General features: G+C 42.0%; 1 protein-coding gene across 5 annotated transcripts in view; it reads right to left on the reverse strand.

The window, feature by feature from the left end:
* Nucleotides 1-279: 279 nt before the first annotated feature.
* Nucleotides 280-15,813, reverse strand: part of LOC144480259 (very long chain fatty acid elongase 5-like) — a 41,327-nt gene continuing 25,793 nt past the window's right edge. For 4 of the 5 annotated variants that reach the window (XM_078199569.1, XM_078199570.1, XM_078199568.1 and 1 more), the window contains one exon: nucleotides 281-3,257. In XM_078199569.1, the coding sequence (XP_078055695.1) occupies nucleotides 2,703-3,257 (555 nt within the window). In that variant the 3' untranslated portion in view covers nucleotides 281-2,702. Of the gene's footprint in view, nucleotides 3,258-15,813 lie in introns of all 5 variants that reach the window. The other variant, XM_078199572.1, reaches the window with a different exon arrangement.

The following is a 15,813-nucleotide window of genomic DNA, read 5'->3' on the forward strand; positions in this document are numbered from 1 at the left end:
TTTTGGATGACCTGTAAATGATAAGCCGCAGCCCAAAGGGAATGTCAGTGATGTGTTGGGAACAATCTCTGCTGACATTACTCAGGATATTAACACATCTACAAAAGGCCTCTCCATCCCACAACCAGTACGTACCGTGAAGCCAGACTCCAGCTGGAGCCTTGCAGGTCTAAGCACTAAGAACTCATTGGATATGAGCACCTCAAGTGTGCTAGAGGAACAGGGTTCTTCCCCCAGCTCTGCTGAGACTTGTAGACAAACACCTTTGGAAGTTTCCTCCATTCCTCAGTATGATGCAGGAAAGTGATCCCTTGGCCTGTAGCCTGTACGCTGGGTTAGGTTGGCAACAGGCAGACCATTCACCACCCCACATGTACCCACCCCAACAACAACATCCCACTCACCTGTTCAACTTGAAACAGCAACTGACTGTACCTACCTTCCAAATCTTTCTCCATGAGAGAGAATGAAGAGCAGTTCCACAGGGGTTAACAGACTGGACTAAAGGTTTGCAATAGCATAAAGTGTCGAGGTCATGATCAGGAAGCTGGAAATGTTTCTGACAAACCAGACAGTAAAGAATCCTATGATCCAGTGGATCTGAGAGTTACATTTTATGATGCTTCAGGAGATCTAGATCTTGGTGGGCTGTCTGAAAATGTGAGTTGAGTTGAAAGGTACCTGTTATGGAAAGCAGTCATGTGTCACACTGAGTTGTGCTGTTTGTGCATTCCCAGTGATTAGTTTGGTGGAATCCATTCGAACAATCACTCTGTTTGCACAAACCTGTATGGTCCTGACCTCTTTATAAACCAAGCTGAGCTAGGTCTGGTGGTCAACAGTTAACCCCTAACATTCCCTGTTACTTTTGCACAACATTCTTCCATCTAATTAACTTGTTAGAAAACTTATCTTGTACCAATGGGGTTTACTTCCTTTAATTATGACCTGTCCTTTCCCATGAGTTGGGTATGGACACTCTAAATGCTTGTATGTAGTACTCAAAACTGTCATTAACAGTTCACTACTGACATTGTATTATACTCCAATTCCCAGTTGTCATAACAACCTTGAGTTCAATTGTTGTGACATCCTCTTCCATTCGTTTATCTGCACCTTACTAAATAATATCAAATAGGAATGATGTTCAGGATAGGATTAATCTCTCCGCAATAATTTTCTTTCCTTCTGGTCTACTTATTTCCCACCTCATCCACTTGTTTAAATCATCCCACTCCCCTGATTACTCCTACTGCATGGGTAATGGCACCAAAGACTGTCCACCATCTACAAGGCACAAGTCAGGAGTGCAACGGGTGTAATAGGAAGGTCCTGCCCACGGTCAACGGACCTTCCCATTGTCCACCCTCGCCCGCTTCAATTCCCGTGGCGGGCGGGGTGGTAAAATTCCCGCCCTCGAGTCTGTATTGACACATCTAACCTGTTTCTGTCCAATCCAGCAGTCAGAGCGAGAAATAATCTTGAGATTGCTACCCTTGAAGGTTTACGCTTCAATCTGAAACCTAACCGCTCAGATTTCTTCTTTCCGACTGCTGTCTCACCGTTCCCAGGTCGCTGCTTCTTTGAACCTTGAGAGCAGCCTCCAGCTGCTGTAAGGGTAAAAAGCCAGCCTACTGCATTCAAACAAGCGAGGGAACAATGTCAACATTGGTGTCCAATCACTTTGTCAATGAACAGTCGAGATAGTCAGTTACTTGTAAGTTTCAAGTTCCAAAAAGGAGTTAAATCCAAGTCTACCATACAGAATTGGAGGATATGGAATTATGTAGCAGTTTCTAAAATGTAGAGATGTACAATTTTCAATGAAATAACCTGTTCCGAAGTTTACTTAGAGCTCAACGTCCAACTGCAATGTGCAGCGAGATGATTCAGACCTACTTATGGTCCACATGTTGTTCATCGACATTATCACCATGAAGTATTTGACAGGAGTATTTAAGGTATTAATAGCCTCAAAACAAGTGATTGGTTGCACTAATTTGCAATCTGAATCATGGAATGAATCTGATGACAGGCAATGTTTATTTTTTATATTAGAATTACATATTACCTGGAAATTCTGTAGGTTACCTCCTGTTTCCTGCCCTATATGCAACAGAAGGCCATCAGCTCTCCCAGGGGAACAGCATAAGTGGCAACTTTTACCCTGTTTCTCTGGAGAGTTTTAAACTCCTGTTAATGTTATTCTGGAACCAGTTGCTGAAAGGTATAAATCAGCCTCGACTGACTCACACTTCAGGATTTCCCACCCTACTCTTGGGAAACATCCATACTCTGTTATGCTCTCACAGACGACCATACCCAGGCCTGAACTCATCTGATAGTGAATAACTCATGCCAGTTTTGGTTTTAACAGCACAGCGATAAAGTGCAGGCAGACTATCCTCGCATGGTAAGCTTTCTAAAATATAAAAGTCAAATCATAGCAACAAACAAGGACAAAGCAAACGACCCTAATTAGTGAGTCAAGGCTCACAACAAAAATATGTATAATTAAATTTTATACATCCACAAACATTTTATTTGTTGAAATCATATCAAATCATAGCTGCTTTGTGTTCCTAAATTAACAATCACAGTTTAAAAACAAGTTAGATATTAACAGTGCGCTGGACTATATATCCAGCTTTTTCAATTACAGGAAAGGAAAATAATGATCCAGTCAAATTTCTCACTTACATTCAGATAGCTTTTTTGGAACTAAAAGCTTTGCGATAAAAGTTTAAGAACAGTCCCAGCATTGTCAAACCATACATGATACTATAAATACAAAATCCATGATAGAGATATCCCCAAATTGCAAGAATCAAGTCCAAAAGAAACTGAAGGATTTGTAACTGGGTCATTCTTTTCTTCCACGTAGGTCGCTGGATCGGATTCAACGCACTCTGCCCATAGTAGAAATACAGGAGGACATGAATGAATGAATTCAATGCAAGGAAAGGAGCAATGGCTGGCCACGGGTAGTAATGATAGGTGAGGTCACTCAGGATCAGCATGCTACAGTGGTGATAGACATGTAGGAAGGAGATCTGACGCTTTCGGTGTCTCAATATCATAAAGACTGTGTCGAGGAGTTCCACGTTTTTTATCACCCAATACATGAAGTAGGCATAGTACAGTTCTGAAAAGAACTCCTTTTGAAAAATGGAAGTTGCGATGCTAAGGCCACGCAGAAAGAGCAGAGTGGTGTACAGGCTCATGATGCTACAGGCCATGTTATAGACTAATAGGATCTGCAGAATTTAACAAACACAGACATTTACATGGACTTGTAAGCAGCAACTATTCAAATCACATTCTGTTCAACTTAACAAATGACAGTGCCTAAGAAAATTGAATTAATTTGGCTTCTAGCAACATAATTATGAAAATACATTTTAGGTTGAAGTGAAACTGGATGACTTTTGGATTTAAACCTATAAATTATTTAACCAGAGGCTTTTATGTTGTACGATTTTCCTAACGTTGATTGTAGCTGTCCTTTGCAGCACAACTCACTCATTTTCTGTTGCAGTGTGGCTGTAGTCTTTAAATTGACGCGACTGGGTGTTACCCAGGGCAGTAACGGGAATCTCAGTGTTTACAGGTGTGTGGATTACACTGTGACTGAATTACATCCTGTAGCTCACGGCTAATACACATCTTGACTGCAACACCAACTCCATAAGCTATTCAATCACAAGAAATAGTTGAGCTTCAAACAAATGATTATGTTTTGATTAGTCTCAGCCCATCAACTTCACTTTAAACTTCTGCATCATTACCCGACATGGTGAGAAAATTAAACACACAATTGGGATGGTTGGGGCGGGGGGGGGGGGGGGGGGGGTGGTGCTAGGTGGGGGAGTTCATAGTTTTATTAAAAATAATCAATGAAACTGGGGAAGCTGGGATTGTCTGCCTTACAACACAGCACAGAAAGTTAAGGGAGGTTTAGCAGAAGTTTTCAAAATTACGGTTGGGGGGGTGGGGGCACGGGGAGTTGGTGGTGGTAGATAGAGAGAGAAACTATTCCCACTGGCAGGAGAGTTAGCACAGTAAGAAGTCTAACACCAGGTTAAAGTCCAACAGGTTTATTTGGTAGCAAAAGCCACTAGCTTTCGGAACAGGCTGTCCCTTCGTCAGGTGGGTGGGAGTTCTGATTACAAACAGGACACAAAGACACAAACTCAATTTACATGAATAATGATTGGAATGTGAGTCTTTACAGCTTATCAAGTCTTAAAGGTACAGACAATGTGAGTGGAGGGAGCATTAAGCACAGGTTAAAGAGATGTGTATTGTCTCCAGACAGGACAGCTAGTGAGATTTTGCAAGTCCAGGCAAGTCGTGGGGGTTACAGATAGTGTGACATGAACCCAAGATCCCGGTTGAGGCCATCCTCATGTGTGCGGAACCTGCCTATCAGTCTCTGCTCAGCAACTTTGCGCTGTCGTGTGTCGTGAAGGTCGCCTTGGAGAACGCTTACCCGGAGATCAGAGGCTGAATGCCCGGGAGAGTTGGCAGCCAGAGGATGCACATTTAAGATAATTGATAAACAGGATTTTTTTTTGTACGAGTTATGATCTGTTATGCACTGCCTGAAAGGGTTATAGAAGCAGAATCAATAGTAACTTTCAAAAGAGACATTACTTAAAAAGGAAAGATATTGTACGGCTGTGGGTCAAGCAATGGGAACTAATGGATATCTCCTTTAACGAGCTGACCCAAGCACGATGGGCTGAATCTCCAGCTTCTGTGCTGCATAACTCCATGAATGGGGATGAAGAGAAATATAACACATCGCATGTTGCCTACATTATTTACGCTTGGCAACCCCCCCCCCCCACCCCCCTTTGTTAAGCTGCCACTACCAGCCATGTATCCTATGTGCGTTTAATTAATGTTTTAGATAAATTCAGAAATGAAATATTTCAAACAGTTCTTCCACTGTGATAACTTAAAACACAATGGCAGCAACCCAATAGTGAAGTGCACTTGTACACAAAAGGTCAGAGTTTAAGGAGGTACATTCACACAGTAATTCCACACATGGTAAATTCCAGTCTCAGCTCAGCAATCTGGTGGGGGGGGAAGAAGCAGAACTCTCACATTTCCTGCCAGAAAGAGCGAGAGGGGAGAAATTGTGGCTCAGTTAATCCACTCTTGGGGAATGACTGTGCATTGGAAGAGTGCATTAAAAGGGGGAATAAAGAAAAACTAGACAAGTTATTGTTGAATGAATTTATGAAAATTATATATCATAACTCTAGTAAATCCTGAGATGGATTGTACCATTTTTGTAAGATTTGACATTATTTTCCCCCCTCCCGACGTAGGTGTACTGCACTCCCCTAGTTCCTCACGCTGAGTCTGCAACCTCTCTTCCAACACAGAAAGGCAAGTTGGGAACAGTGCAAAAGCATCAGCCTGCAACAAACCTCCTGTTCCCACTCTTCTCAGTAATAATCAGGATAATGATCTTGGGGGAACACTGTGTCGGTGGGGGGTGGGGTTGGGGGGGGGGGGCGGGGAGAGACCTTTACAGATGGCACTGATGAGAAATTGAACTTTTTTCCAAAGCTGCACAAGTCTTTAAGTGTTTCTGGAGTAAAAGATACTTTTATCTGCCCAGGCACAGAATGTAATCAGCGGCTCTCACCTCCGTGTGACAGCGGTACTAAGTACAAGATGCTAAGCTTGCCTTGAAGACATATCACATGTGCTGACTGTTCACGGGCATCTGAATTGAGGGACAAGTATTACAATGACATGGTGACTGCACTGCAATATGCAACTTTCAGTTGGTAATATCCAGCTGACAAATAAACTCGGTTTTAAAAAGCAATAAAGTGCTCAGGTAAATATCTTACTGGTTGCTGGCCTGCTGCTGGAGTCAAGTCAAGCTACAACATGCTGAGATTAAAGACCAGGCATTGATGTAGAGGGTATCCATAATTAATACTGAGTTAAGTTGACATTCTACCCCTCATCGAAAATGTGTGTGACTGGTCTCTAATTTTCATGTGTATCTAGCACAAGATGTCATTCAATTAATTTTGGGTATCCCATCTTTTCCCTATCTAACTAGAATTACAGCGTAGAGAAGGCTGAGTTTTTAATCTTTCTCTTACCGCGAGACAAGGTCACAGTGACCTCCAAATAACAACAATAATGGAACCTACTGTAATACCATATCCATTACAGAGAAAGAGAGCATCAGGGTAATAAATTAGGCCTCTCCTGGGACTGCAGCAGCTGTCAGGAAGCAACATCCAGAAAGCAGCAGATATACAGCAGCAACGGACATTTTAAAACATCAAAGCTTGTAGCTATGATGCAGGCACAGAAAGGATTTATGCAGCTTTGTCCTCACGTGTACTTGAACTAACTTTGCATGTAAAATTAATAAACTTTCAGGGTGCCCATTTGGAAAGTTGGAATCACCAAAGTGCCATGAAAGGCATGCTTCCCCGGCTGCTCTGTGAAACCAACCTCCATGGCAGTGAATGACACTCTTATTGCCGGTGAATCCTGCCCAATTCAATAAAATCTACCTCTGAAATGCACTGCAAGAGATTAGAATTAAGATTAGATTCAGAACTATTCAATTGCATGTTGCCTTTGACCCAGTTTGTCTCTGAGTGGCTAAAAACCAAGAGGTGCCAAAAGCAAGGTAATTACATCTGTAACTCATACCCTTGCCATTTCTGATAACATACAGGGTCATTTTTTTTGTGCCCTTGTTTCCTGTTGTGAAAGGCTTAGAGGCACTGCATCAAAGTGAGATGATTGGCCCAGTGACGAGGTCAGTGTTAATGAAGAACAATAGAAATGGGATATCTCAAATACTCCAGCCCAAAAATCTTCCAGTGTCACCCGTGCAGATTTACTGCAGAATTAATAATCAACTTTTCAGGAATATCATTCTCGGAAACCACAGGATGATAAGGTGCTGGATATAGATTAGAGGACCTACATTTAACTAGTTACGTTTTGTTAGGAATCAAAGCACCACAGCCAAGAAATTGTGTGCGAACCCTTAACACATTCACTTGACATCTGTTTGTGCACTATTTAACAGAGGCATTAACTTATTCTTAGTTGAAATAAGCTGTTAAATTGGATAAAGCGATGCTACATTAAGTGTTCATATGCTAATATCGTGCACAATAATTCCTCAACTCATAGAATCCAAAATGTAATATTTGCCTTTTGAAATTAGAGTTCATAAAATTTGTGGCGAATAAATATTCAAATTGACACCGTTATAGCTAATAGTGTTTAATTAAAAGGTGCAATTAATGTTGGAAATTGACATATTGAATTATTAATGGTTTCATATTAATTATTAATCCTTAAAGGGCTGATATATTGGCTACAGTTCTCATTGAGAAACTCCAGTCTCCTAGTTTCCTGGGTGCTTCCTCTGCCATCCAAGACACTGGACTATCCTGTAGTTTGGCACATAAAGTACTTGCTCCTGGCTTTATTGGGCAAGACTCACCTGAGCCTTGGAGTGAAGAGGGGTTAGAGAGCGGGGGATAATTGGGCTAAGATATGTAGACATAATTTAGTTGCTATTTTAAAATCCTATATTCTTACTTTTACACTTCCAATATAAGTTCCTATGTCCAGATTTATAGTGGCAACTGCTCATGTAAACTTATGACACTATAGTTACACCTGCTTGCCAATCATAGCACTACCTTAGCACTACACTGTTTCTACTGGGAGCCTTACAGGTCTCACAAAGGCTCTTTTCATTCTGAATGTGGAACTTATAAGGGAACAACATTTGCAAGATGTGCATCCAGTTCTAATACTTTCAATCCGGTATACAAATGTAATCTGTGAACCTGCCAACGCAGAACATTTTGGCACAATTTGGGTTGTCAGTCTGGCTGTGCGCACATTGGCAACCACATGCTGACAGAGGATTGAGATATTTAACAATAATTCTCGGGATTTTCCTGGGTCAAGGTGACGGGCTCCTTTATTGTCCTTTGTTGGGACTGGAAATAGGTCAATAGTTTCTGGTTGAACCCTGGCTTTATTAGGAGATAGCCTATGTATGTACGGTAGGAATCGCATTTGTATTTGCAGCAGGAAGTCTCCCAGATAACCCGACGCCTTGAGTTGCAAATGCAGATTATAAATTATCCACTTCAGTAATAAAATAGGATTCATGATTGCTAAACTGCACTGCTACACAATACAAGTGAAGAGCCTGTCCTGTATCTTCTGCAATAAGAGCCTTTTCATTTTGATGGTAAACCTCAGTATATTTTTATGCGTGGTTTATAAATATAAACATATATATGATGGAGTCGGAAAATGTCACTACCTCTTTAATGCTAACAGCCACATTGTTATGCCTCATTAAGCCTAAAATACAACAAAATCTGATTGAAGGCAAGCAATATTCACTTAAAAGTCATCCATAGCTAATAGTAATTCAAACTATGAACTCGGAATAAATATTTTCAATTAGAAAAGGAATATTAAGTCCTGCTACTGCAAGCATAAAATCACTGTAAATTATACAAATCATAATACTCAGCACACCAAACATTGCTAACCTATCAGGAGGATGTGCTGAAAAATAGCAGCATAATTTAGAAAGGTAGAATTCTTCTGTGTGAAATGTGCTCTCAATCAGCAGTTTTCTTAAATTATTTTGTGGAGAAATACTGCAGATTGGCCAGATGGTCTGCGTTGCAAAAGCAAAATGCAAATTGATTACTTTTACTTCCAGTTTAGAGAAATATTGATCCAAAGAGACTGTTTTTGGGAGGAGAAAAGGTTAGGCACTGTTTAGGGAGCAGCTATATGGATTTAACAGGGTTCAGCTGCTCACTCTAAGGTGTTGAAGGAATTATTGGAGATAAAGTGGTCTGAAATGGCAGAAATTCTCACACTGCACAAGTTAGTTCAGGATTAGAATACATCAGAATTTTGAAATGGTAAATTTCAGAGATACAGTTTTCAAACTGGATTGGATATTATAAAGGGAAGATAATTGAGTCCCTCACAAACACTGATTTGTGGAGGTAATCACAAAAGATCATCGGCGGCTCTCTCCATTACAGAAAGATAATTAGTTATATGTAGCTTGAGGGGCACCACTTGAGCCATCACGTGGGCGGCACAGTGGTTAGCACTGCTGCCTCACCGCGCCAGGGGCCCAGGTTCAATTCCGGCCTTGGTCACTGTGCAAACTCCACACAGACATTCTCCCAGTGTCTGCGTGGGTTTCCGCCGGTTTCCTCCCACAGTCCAAAGATGTGCTGGTTAGGTTGATTGGCTATGCTAATTTGACCCTAGAATGTGGGGGATTAGCAGGATAAATGTGTGCTGTTACGGGAATAGGGCCCGGGTGGGATTGTGGTTGGTACAGGCTCAATGGGCCAAATGGCCTCCTTCTGGATTGTAGGAATTCTATGATTCACTAGTATGGAGCAAGGTGAGGAGACAGGGCCTCCATCAACTACCACAGTCAATACAGGGATTAAACCCGCACTATTGGCTTCATTTTAAGTTTATTTATTAGTGTCACAAATAGGCTTACATGAACACTGCAATGAAGTTATTGTTAAAGTCCCTTAGTCGCCCCACTCCGGCGCCTGTTTGGGTACACTGAGGGAGAATTTAGCATGGTCAATGCACCTGACCAGCACACCTTTCAGACGTAGGAGGAAACCGGAGCACCCGGAGGAAACCCACGCAGACACGGGGAAAACGTGCAGACTCTGCACAGACAGTGACCCAAGCCAGGAATCGAACCCGGGTCCCTGGCGCTGTGAGGCAGCAGTGCTAACCACTGTACCACCATATCACGCTCGAGCCACCTAGCCAACTTCACTGAAGATTCAGATCTTTCCCTCAGTCAAATGAACACCTTGTGACTGGTAACGATTTATAGTGATCCAAAAACAACTCATTGCAGTGGCACACCAGCTTTGCAAACCTGGATGTTGAATGCGGCCCCAAGTGACAATCGCACTTCCACAGGTGGCAAATAATGTTAGGAACGTAGGAATTAGGAGCAAGAGTAGGCAATTCAGCCCTTCAAGCGCACTGAAGAACTTTCCCATCTCATACTTCCACTGTGAGCACCGATCTCTTAGGACAGCAATGTTCAGTTCAAGAAAATACAAAAAGTATGTCAGATGCACTAACACATTTCTAATTCAAGGAAATTATGAAATCATGATACTCATTAAGCTTTTCTGAATAATAAATGTTTTATAATCTAAGAAAGGGCTCAGATTAATCTCTTACTAACAACATCTCACATTTATGCAGCACATTTATTGGTGCAAAAGTTTCCAGGGCTTAATCAGACAAAAGTTCAATCCAACTCAAAGGAAACATTAGGGCAGGTGTCAAAAGCTTGCTCAGAGGTAGGTTACAATAAGTATCTTAAAGGAGCAGATGGCGAGGTTAAAGGAGGGAAAGCTAGGGCTTGAGGCCCAGCCAGCTGAAGGCACAGCTGACAATAGGGAGACATTGGAATTGGAAAATTCAGAAGAGGCCAGAGTTGGGGGAACATGGAGTTCTTGAATGGTTGTAGAGCTGGATGGTGTTACAACAAAATAGGGGGCCAATTACATGATGCCAAATAACTTCTACTCTCGTCAACATGCTTTAATAATATCTGACTTGGCTGGTACCACTATGAATGAATCAAAGTGTGAATTGTGCGCTGAAAATAAGCTGTACACTCTGTTTAATTGAACGTTTTGCACCTGACCTGTCACTTCAAGACTTGGGAAAGTATCAGTCATGCTCAATTAACAGAAAGCAAATTGGGATCTTTAATCCCAGTAAAAGTCAATATATGATAAAAGAAAAATCAACCAATCAATCAATAACCATCATCTGTAACATAAGTTTGGCGACTATATTCAACCATCAAAAACTTCACAAAATTTAGATATCCCATCACGCAAGCTTTTCACCCACACATGCTTCCCTTCTCTACTTCCAAGTTTACACTGAAATTTGCTTTGATATCATGCTGGTGTTGATGCAGCACTGTAACACCAATGTCTTTCAATCCACTTTAGTACATACACTAACATCCTCTGCATTAAATTCCTTGGCAAGCCCCATGCTCCCGGTTCCTGATAGCTGTTTTATGACCCCTAGAAAATGCTCAAAGTGCCAGATCCCGTTATTCAAACTCCAAACTCCACCCTTTAGCGTGCGCCAAATTCTCAATCCAATCAGCCAGGAAACTCAAATGCTGTCACCTCAGCTTCTCTCCCCTCCGCCATCTCCAGCAGACCCAAGGTCCAACTCATCCCTCCACTCTGGCCATTGCTCCGTGGGCTCAACTTTCCATTCCAAGCTCTTGGAAGAGTAAGAGAAAAGTATGGAAAAGAGCCAGACATCACAATAAGAGAAGCGTGGGAGAACTGTAGAACACAAAAAGGAGCTAGAGAGAACAGAAGAGAGTCAAAAAGAATAAGAGACGGTTGAAAGAAAAGAGACTTCTATTTTATCTTTCTTGAGCAATGACCACAGAAGATCAATATGTTAGAAAGAATAATTAGCTGGTAACAAATTTGCAGCAGTAATTCAATATGGAGGTATAACTGGCATTCACAGAGTGCATGAGCTTTGTTCTCTGTCTTTATGGCACTGCCAAAAATTCTCAATTGAATAACTGCCTCATAACTCAATGCCAGCCAAACAGGAACTGTAGCTAATAATCATCCTCAAGCCAGCTCCCCAAACAAACAGCCACTATATGGTTCAGCTCTGCAGCTCTGCCATCTTCAACATGCTGAGCTATGGAGTATCACGCCATGAGTTTACGCCTGCACTTTTATCTGACACTGAATTTCCAATCCTGGCTGACGACTTGCCATTAGAGAGATGGGGGGAGAAAAAACTGAGAGGGGAGTCAGCAGAGGAATTTCTGTTCAGTCAATTATTGAGCGACGGTGACAAAGTCTACAAACAGGTTGCCTGCCTACCCTCTCCTGCAGGGACAGCAATGGAGTGGGGAGGGAAAAAAAAATCTTTGTTGGTGTAGATATGCTACTGCATCCCTTGAAGTCATGTCCTCCCATTGTATGCTTGATGGTACTTTGGCACCATATTACAGTATTTGAATTTCAAATTATTCAAAAGACAATCTGAAAACACCGAGGCTTTTGTGTTTTATTCTCAGTCTACGCTCTTTTTTGCACATGTAATATTCAACATTCTAATTTTCTGAAACAACATTTATTACAGTGAAATAAACAAATGCTCACAATGCAAGCTGCAGCTCAAACTCTGTATAAAATGGGTGATATTATTCTAAACAGTCCATTAGGAATAAATCAGATGTGGCTATTGCTTAGAAAGAAAAGGAAAGAAACACATTGCGACAACATTACTAAAGTCTAAAATTAAACTATTTTTTAAGTGTATGGGAAGCAAGGGAGCCATTAGCAATATAACTATGTAACAGTGCGTCCAATACTAACTCAGATAATGTATCATATTCTGCCGCACTATTGAAATCAATAGCCCCAGGAAAAAAGGGATTTCAGAACCAGGCTGAATTTATCAAACAGATTTAGACAAGATGGCCGATGTCAAATGTTTATACCTCTCTAACTGACTATGTAACACTTTCCGTGTAGTTTACTATTGTCTCCCTGTTATTCATAAGCATGTAACTTTGACACCAGATTTACTGCTTTATTACTTTTAAACCACATTAATATGAAAGCAGGGGGAGAGAGGGAGAGGCAGGAAAGGACATCAGTGAGTCAAGTGTACTGTCAGCAAATGCAGAAAGCAGCCAACAGTTTAGTATAAATGCTGATTCTAAATAAAAACTTTTCAACTCAATTCACAAAAGTATATATTTTTATTCTTTCATGGTCTGTGGGTGCCGCTGACAACGTTAGCTGCCCATCGCTAATTGCCTTTGAACTGAATGGTTTGCTAGGTCATTCCAGAGGGCAGTTCAGAGTCAACCACATTGCTGTGGGTCTGGAGTCACACGTGGCCAGACCGGGCAAGATGGCAGATTTCCTTCCCTAAAGGGCATTAGTGAAGCAGATACAACAATCAGTGATAGTTTATTGAGATTCGCTTTATATTCCAGATTTATTAATTAAGTTTAATTGAATTCCACTGATGGGATTTGAACCCATGCCCCCAGAGCATTAGTCTGGGCCTCTGGATTACCAGTCCAGTGAAATTACCACTAGGCTACTGTCTCCCCTACTAACATCCAAATTAATGATTCGGCTTTTGATACAAACTCAATCATTTTGGTATGAGCTATCTGTCAATCATAACGATGGATAGGATAGGTTGTTTTATGGAAATACTCTAGTATTACTTGACAGGACTTTAAGTATTCTGCACCTATTGAATACCCCAATAAATTTTGCGGGATCTATGCATCCTCCAACTCCTCCACAAGATGCTGCTGCTGGCAGTCCTCACCAGCGGAAATATGGCAGAAATCTTCGAGGTCAAGACTGGGGTCAAGCAGAGGTGATTGTCACCCCACCCTTTCCTCCATCTTCATCACCATTATCCTTCACCTTGTCAAGAACAAGCTTCCCACTGGACTGGACATTGTCTATAGGATGGATGGAAAACTTTTCAATCTCAACCAGTTGAAATCCAAAAAGAAAATGGCACTAACATTGCTCATGAAAATTCAGTATGCGGATGACAACAAAATCTCTGCTCTTTCGGAAGAGAATTTCCAAGTCATGCTTGATGCCTTCGTGGAAGTAGACCAAAGAATTGGTCTCAGCCTCAATCTCAGGAAGACTCGAGTCCTTTTCCAACCCACCCCAGCGAAAGATCCCGTCTCTCCCTCAGTGGAGAAATCCTCCCACATGTGAGGCATTTCCCTTACTGAGGGAGCCACTCTCATCTAAGGCTGACATTGACGTGAAGATCCAACATCGGATCCATTCCGTGAGCACCATCTTTGGATGCCTAAGGGTGAAGATGAGGGCGGCACGGTGGCACAGTGGTTAGCACTGCTGCCTCACAGCGCCAGGGATCAATTCCCAGCTTGGGTCTCTGTCTGTGCGGAGTCTGCACGTTCTCCCCGTGTCTGAGTGGGTTCCTCCGGGTGCTCCGGTTTCCTCCCACATTCCAAAGATGTGCAGGTTAGGTGCATTGGCCATGCTAAATTGCCCCTTAGTGTCAGGGGGACTAGCTAGGGTAAATGCATGGGGTTATGGGGATAGGGCCTCGGTGGGATAGCGGTTGGTGCAGACTCAACGGGCCGAATGACCTCCTTCTACACTGTAGGATTTTATGATTTGATGACTGTGAGATCCGTGCTGATACCAAGATCCTCGTGTACACAGCAACCATCCTCCCAACTCTTCTACACGGCTCAGAAACTTGGGACTGCATACAGGCGCCATCTCAAGGCCTTGGAGAGGCACCATCAACACTGTCTGAGATGGATTCTCCACAACAGCTGGGAGGACTGACATACTGACATCAATGTCCTTGAAGGTACCAAGAGCATCAGCATCAGTACCATGATCATCCGAGGCCAACTCTGCTGAGCCAGCCACGTGCTTAACAGAACAGAGTCCCAACTGCCAAAGCAAATCTTCTTTGTTCAGCTCAAGGAAGGCACTTGAGCAAGAAAAGGACAAAGGAAGTGCTTCAAAGACACCCTGAAGGCTCACCTCAAGAAACACAACATAGATGTTATCACCTGGGAGACCCTTGCTCTGAAGGAACCCCCTGATTGAAGGGACAGACATTTTAGAGAACATTTGATGGCAAGAGGTCCAGGAAAGGAGCCTGAGAAAGGAATCCCAGTGATCTAAAGCCCACACACCAACTCCACCTCCCAGAAACACCTGCCGAGTGTGCGGTTAGAGATGTGGTTCTAGGATGGGGTTCATCAGCCACGCACGGACTCACAGAACCCATGACCAATGACGCAGAGCTTCTGAGGTGACCAATCATACTCGTTAGCCAGTGATTGTTGAAAAAGATCCTACAAATCAAATGCAAGGATTAAACTTCAACTTTTATCAAATAAAACCCTGTACTTTTTGTTTTCTTCCAATGGTTCGAGTTAAAATGTATTTTATTAGTTAACACAGGATTAGAATGATAAATAATCACTCTGTTAGAGCTATCAGCTGAATAAATGTGTTCTTTATATTAATGCTGAAGTATTTTATACACTTACACAGGAAGAATTGTTACAGTTTTCAGAAAGATCCACATCCACCCCCCATATTTTGGGCTATATTGCATTGCAATTTTAACCAGAAGGATTTTAGTTTTGCTCCCAAGTATGTATTTCGGCTGGGAACAGTTACATTGGCAGAGTAGCTCCTCTGATCCAAGATGCTGTGTGACACACACAATGCAACACACACGTGCACACACACACACACGCATGTATGCATGCACACATACGCACACCAGCACACACATGCACGCACACACACACACCAGCACACACACGCACGCATGCACACACACACCCATCTTGAAAGCGACTCCACCAATCCTTTGTTGGAAAGTTCAAACTTAAAATATAGGTTTTGTGTTTTATCAGTCTGCCCTAATCAAAAAAGGGGTTTTAATTAATATTAATGTTTCCATTTTCACTCAGACTGTTAACACAAGGCCTTATTTATAATCTACATGAACTACCCAGCACAATCCGCAATCCATCAACCTCATTAATCTATCAGAATTTGGTTTTGACAAGCAAGGACAAATGATCAAGTTGCCACTGTTACTGTAATTAACACAATAACTTTTCTCGAAAAAAAACATATTGCACCAATCAGT

Source organism: Mustelus asterias, chromosome 28 (genome assembly GCF_964213995.1).
Source record: "Mustelus asterias chromosome 28, sMusAst1.hap1.1, whole genome shotgun sequence".
NCBI classification, from domain to species: Eukaryota; Metazoa; Chordata; class Chondrichthyes; order Carcharhiniformes; family Triakidae; genus Mustelus; species Mustelus asterias.